This window comes from Macaca thibetana, chromosome 7 (assembly GCF_024542745.1).
Source record: "Macaca thibetana thibetana isolate TM-01 chromosome 7, ASM2454274v1, whole genome shotgun sequence".
NCBI classification, from domain to species: Eukaryota; Metazoa; Chordata; class Mammalia; order Primates; family Cercopithecidae; genus Macaca; species Macaca thibetana.
The window spans coordinates 83,169,425-83,175,500 of NC_065584.1; the positions used below are offsets into that span (position 1 = coordinate 83,169,425).

General features: G+C 49.4%; 1 protein-coding gene across 2 annotated transcripts; it reads left to right on the top strand.

Annotated features, from left to right (window-relative positions):
* The first annotated feature begins 328 nt into the window (after positions 1-328).
* On the top strand, positions 329-3,692 carry GZMH (granzyme H). 2 transcript variants are annotated; one of them, XM_050798618.1, is made up of 5 exons: positions 329-635; positions 1,773-1,933; positions 2,443-2,578; positions 2,793-3,050; positions 3,426-3,692. In XM_050798618.1, the coding sequence occupies exons 2-5, from the start codon at positions 1,833-1,835 to the stop codon at positions 3,567-3,569; spliced, it is 639 nt and encodes a 212-aa protein (XP_050654575.1). In that variant the 5' UTR covers positions 329-635; positions 1,773-1,832; the 3' UTR covers positions 3,570-3,692. The 2 variants fall into 2 exon arrangements, with proteins under 2 accessions (XP_050654575.1, XP_050654574.1); XM_050798617.1 differs by having other exon boundaries at positions 330-635; positions 1,786-1,933.
* Positions 3,693-6,076: the final 2,384 nt, after the last annotated feature.

Consider the following 6,076-nt stretch of genomic DNA (forward strand, 5'->3'; position numbering starts at 1 on the left):
GCAACTCTGCATACTGGTAAGGCAAGTCCAGCCTCCATCTCACACCAACGAGCAGATTTCCCCACCATGGCCCTTACCATCTTGTGCTCTAACCACAGATTTTCAGTCCACTCTTGCTAACCATCAACTCTTCAACGGCAAGAGTCATGACTCTCATATCCCTGGATCTGGCTTGCTAAATAATTATTCATGATTTTATCTGAGTAGAAAAAGAGCCAAGAACTGAGAAAAGGAGACATTCTTGGTTCTTCTCAGTCACTAAGGAGCTTCTGCGGTACCAGCCTTTCTGCTGGCTGCAGCCACAACTTCAACAGTTCCACCTCCTTGTTCTTTATTCTTGCTTTCACCTTGTTACTCAGCAGCAGGGGTGTAAATGTGGTGACAGTGCCGTGTCGACTTAAACCAAATGAGAGAATTTTAATAAACCACCCTTATAATGACACCCATCAAAACCAGAAGGGGACAAGCCTAGGAGGTCTCTGAGGTTTCTGTACCAATCCCTCCTTCATCCCCCTCCAGCATTTTGTTTCTGAAAGGAGTCAACACCAACAGCTCTGACCCGGGCAGCCTTCCTGAGAAAATGCAGCCATTTCTGCTCCTGTTGGCCTTTCTTCTGACCCCTGGGGCTGGGACAGGTAAGTGACTATCCCTATTCTAGAGGCCTGAACCCATCTTATAAGATACCCTGTACCTATGAGCACTGGTCAGGAATTTTCCTCAATCTGAGCGCAGCTCCTATTCCACACCCAGACTTATAAATCTGAGGCTAGATAGAGACTCAGCAAAGATCCAAAAATGAAGGGTGTTCGCTAAAAGGTTTAATAGGTGTTAGCCTCTCCCTAGACCTCTCCTTTATGACCTGGAATGTGGATTGTTCTTAGAAAGGCATTTGGTGGGGAATGTGAAGCTGAAAAAGATAAGTAATTATTATTCTACACTCCAACCCAGGAAAGAGGAGCTCAGACACCAAGTTGCAGTCATGGGAGTTATCTCTGGACCCAGCTTAAGAACCACTTAAATTATTCAGTGCCCCCACCCAATCACCCCTGCCCAGGAGAGAAGTCCATGGTACAACTTATCTCAGAGGCGGCAAGATGACTGTATCCATAGCTCTCCCGCTACCTTGGCTCCACCTAGGCTTTGCAATTCATTTTTAGTTGGTTTCTCCACTCCCTTCTGCCTTTCCAGGCCCTCAGCTACTCCACTGACCTGGTGGTACTCCCTCTAATATCCCTGAGGTCCTCAGTCCCACCAGCACTACCCCCACTAAACCTCAGCTAAAGGCTAATTGGAGGCTATTCATTTACGCACCAAACACCACTTACTGAGAACGTAGAATGTGTTAGGCCCTGGCACATGAGAATTTTAGAAAATCCAACTCCAGAAGCTCATGGGTAGATCATTAGAAAATGGCACCAATCCGGAGGACAGCAGAGGCTCAGAGGGATCAGAGAGACTCACTAAAAAGGAGGAGCCTGGGAAGTACAGCCCAGGATCCTCTGGGGCTCTACCGTTGTGAAAATAGATCTTTCTTCCTCCATGTATGTTTCTGCAGTAGGATGCAGAAGTCAAGCACTGCCCATTCTTTCTGAGAGAAGGTTCTGAGACTTAAAGTTCAGAAAAGCTTACTCTGCCTGCAAGGAGTGCTGCCTGCAGAGCTCAGGAGGACCCTCCCTCACTGTCTGCAGCACACAAAAGACTTCACCGTCAATCACTGTCATCCTAAGCCTTCTCTCCTGACCGCAGCCATCCCCAGCTACTTTATCTTCCAGCCTTTCCTTTCAGAGGAGATCATCGGGGGCCATGAGGCCAAGCCCCACTCCCGCCCCTACATGGCCTTTGTTCAGTTTCTGGATGAGAAGAGTAAGAAGAGGTGTGGTGGCATCCTAGTGAGAAAGGACTTTGTGCTGACAGCTGCTCACTGCCTGGGAAGGTAAGGAGCAACACCAGCTCACCTTCTGAGCCCCCCCTACAGGGACCCTTGTTTTCTTCTGGGGACTGCAGCCCACGGGAGCTTCCAGAGTTCCTGGTAATGCAAGCCCATGAAAGCTCATTGGAGCAGCCACCTGGGAATAGGACTAGGATGAAGAGAGGATGAGAAATAGGACAGGGTCAGAGGGTCAGAGGTCAGAGCAAGTGGCACAGTTTCACACACTGGCCAAATAAAGCAGTGGTAAAGGTTGAATCCATGCATTAAGGATCAAAATGCAAACTCGAGCAATTTCATGATATTTCCTGAAGGCAAGAGAGAGCCCCCAGAAGCCCTACTCTTCATGTCTTTGTGAAGCAGAGGGCACAGTCACTCAGCCCTGGAGCCCTCCTGTCCCCTCAACTTCCCCTCAGCTGCAGCCCCACCCTGCCCTAGCTGTCATCTGCTCCTTACTACTCCTGGGCTGTATCCTCTGTGACTCCACCCCCATCCTCACTCTGCTCTCTGTGCAGCTCCATAAATGTCACCTTGGGGGCCCATAATATCAAGGAACAGGAGCGGACCCAGCAGATTATCCCTGTGAAAAGAGCCATCCCCCACCCAGCCTATAATCCTAAGAACTTTTCCAACGACATCATGCTACTGCAGGTGAGGCACACTCCTGCCACTCTTGCTCTTCTTGGTCCAGTTGGTTCCACTCCCACTGTGGCCACTGTGACACGAGCTCTTCCCTCCTTTCCATCCTGACCTCTTGGTCAGTTCCTATGCCTTAGAGGAGAGGGAAGATTGTGCAGCCCCATCACTCTGTCGGGGCCCAGAAGGCCATTGCCTGACCTGGACTTTCTTGCTTCTTCCCTACCAGCTGGAGAGAAAGGCCAAGCGGACCACAGCTGTACAGCCCCTCAGGTTACCTAGCAGCAAGGTCCAGGTGAAGCCAGGGCAAGTGTGCAGTGTGGCCGGCTGGGGTCGTGTCTCAACGGGCACTTTAGCAACCACACTGCAGGAAGTGTTGCTGACAGTGCAGAAGGACTGGGAGTGTGAACGTCTCTTCCATGCCAATTACAGCAAAGCCACTGAGATTTGTGTGGGGGATCCAAAGACGACAAAGACCGGTTTCAAGGTTGGATTTCCAGCCCCTACCCAGAAAGACCACAGGGAGAGAGGAACTTGAGGGAGTTCTGGGGTATGGCAGTGGCCAGATCCTTATGCTCTCAGCCCAGAGCTTGGGCAGCCTGTGTCCACTCCTTGGGTGGACTGGGGTGGCTGGAGGGGAGGGATTTGTCATCTCACAGTCACTTATCACCGAAGTGTCCGTGAGAATTGCAGAGAAAGGCTTGGTCTGGGGAGAGCCAGAAAGCACAGCCAGGGCCATGCTGGAGACCTAGGACTCAGGGAGGTGACAAGGCCTGCCTGGCACTGACGTCTCACAAAATCCGTAACAGAGACCAACCATCCTAGGGAAGGCCAGCTCAGTCTTTCCTCTCTCTGTTCACAGGGGGACTCTGGGGGGCCCCTCGTGTGTAAGCGTGTGGCCCAAGGTATTTTCTCCCATGGACGCATAAACGGGACACCTCCAGGAGTCTACATGAAGGTCTCACACTTCCTGCCCTGGATAAAGAGAACAATGAAATGCCTCTAACAGCAGGCATGAGACTAACCTTCCTCTGGGCCTGACCATCTCTGGGACAGAGGCAAGAATCCCCAAGGGGTGGGCGGTCGGGGTTGCAGGACTGTAATAAATGGATCTCTAGCGTAAATATGACTGAAGTCTCATTTAGTCACTGAACCATCCTCAATATGCCACAACACTGCTCCAGGCAGCCATCTGCTGACAGTTCCGGCTTTTGCTTCTTCCTTTCTCCCCCAGCCCTCCTTCCTCCCTAAACTCCATGCTGTACAGTTTTTTCACCAATTTCTCAATCACATGTCTTTGATACTGAACCCTCTGTCACAGCTGGTTTGAACTCCATTATAAACAATCTTCACCCCCTCCCCTCACAAAAAATAAATAAATAAACCTCTCTGGACCTTAGGAATTTCTTACCATCCCTAAACCAACCACCTACTCCCCTAACAACATAGCAGAGAATGGAGCGGGGCAGTGGAAAGGAACTAACTCCAGGGACCCGGAAGGCCAGGGGCCATGCCGTGAGTACCCAGTTTCCCATTTCCAAGAAACTATGCCGTGAGTACCCAGTTTCCTTTTACCTATTTCCTGTATCTCCAGCGGGGGCAGGCTTCTCCCACAGCCAGGTCTGCCTGCGGCTTAGGAGGTTGAGATGCTCCTCTGCACCTAGGTCCCATTTCCCTGCCCCAGGCCCAGCCCTGAGCTCAGTCAACCTTATTCCTTCCTGACTGGCCTTCCCAGCTCCCAAGTGTTTTTCACCCAAGTGCCCTGGATACCAGTTTCTTTCCCTTCTAGCTCATCCTGTTCTGAAGCCAGTCTCTCTCTCATCTCGCTAACAGAGTTCCCAGCTCTGTGTGAATTCTTCTCCACTGCTTGTTCCAGCCAGACCTGGGCTGCCAGCCCATCTGATGCTGATCAGAGGAGCCAGCTCTCACCTTCCACCTGGGCAAGGCTGGCTGAGGCCCTCAGTCCAGCGCAGCTTTCCCCAGGGGCTCAGGCATCACTTTCTGTGGAGCCACTCAGCAGCCTCAGTATCTTTCAGCCTAGCCTGGCCTCAGACCCAGACTCCCCCTGTTGGCAATCCGGCGTTATGGCAGCTGTGCCCCAGAGGGCTCCAGGGCCACTGGGCTGGAAGTAACACTATGCCATTTATCAATAGACGAATACTTGCTGATTGATCTCTCTCTTTGTGCCAGGCATATAATAGGCCCTGTCTCTGCTTTTGGAAATTTTACAACGATAAAAAATTTCACCTCAATTCTCCTGGTTCCTCTGCTTCTACCAGGCAGATCAGTTTGGCACAAATGGATCTGTATTTATAATCCACAAGAAATCGTGTTTTAAAAATAATTAAATTATCTATATTCTACCTGTAGTGTTCATTACAGCCTCACATGCATGATCTGGTTTGATCCCAGAAGGACAGTGTGTGAAATTAGAAGAGACTTGGAGATCCTCAGGTCCTAAAGTTTTTAATCTATGCTCAGTGGAGTCTGGGTCCAGAGGTGTGGAAATATATTAGTCTGTTCTCACACTGCTAATAAGAACATACCTGAGATTGGGTAATTTATAAAGGAAAGAAGTTTAGTTGACTCACAATTCCACATGGCTGGAGAGGCCTCACAATCATGGCAGAAGGTGAATTAGAAGCAAAGTCATGTCTTACATGGTAGCAGGCAAGAGAACTTGTGCAGGGGAACTCCCCTTTATAAAACCATCAGATCTCATGAGACTTATTCACTATCATGAGAACAGCACAGGAAAACTGGTCCCCTTGATTTAATAACTTCCCACTGGGTCCCTCCCACGACATGTGGGATTATTACAATTCAAGGTGAGATTTGGGCGTGGATATGGAGCCAAATTATATCAGGAAGGAAGAAGACAACCAGAACAGCCTTAGCTTTGCTTATTCTGCATATAGAAGACATTAACCTCAGTCCACAAACCTAAGAAATGCTACAGTTCAAGTGTGAGACAGTTAATATAATAGTGACCCCATTGACTTTATTTAGGATCCTGAGCTCTCAAATAGTACCGCTAATGAGTTAAATGTGAAAGAACACTATAAACTCACAATAGCTGGCAAACACTGAATCAAATGGGACCAACACTGAAAAAAATAGAAACTTCACTGAAAAGAATAACAAATAAATCACCTGCATACAGGGAAAAAATCCAGCACATTGAAAATAAGAGGAAAAACAAATAGACTTATTTTTCACATAAGGCTGTCCTGATGTCCATCTCCCAAGCCTTTCCCTGGGAAGCAGCACTGGCAGTAGGGCAGGTGAGAAAGGAGTAAACACATGCAGAGATAAGCAAGTGACCAGCAGCACACGTAGGAGTCAGGGGGCCATCACATAGAAGAAGCACAAAGACCCCAAAAAGCCAGCCAAGCAGAGCTCTGTGGAGTCCCAGGGTGTAAGTCAGAGACAGCAGCAAAGTGGCCAAAGATTTCTGCCACCAGCTCCAAAGGACCCTGGCAGGAGAGTGCCTGGTGGGTCAGTCTTCCCTCT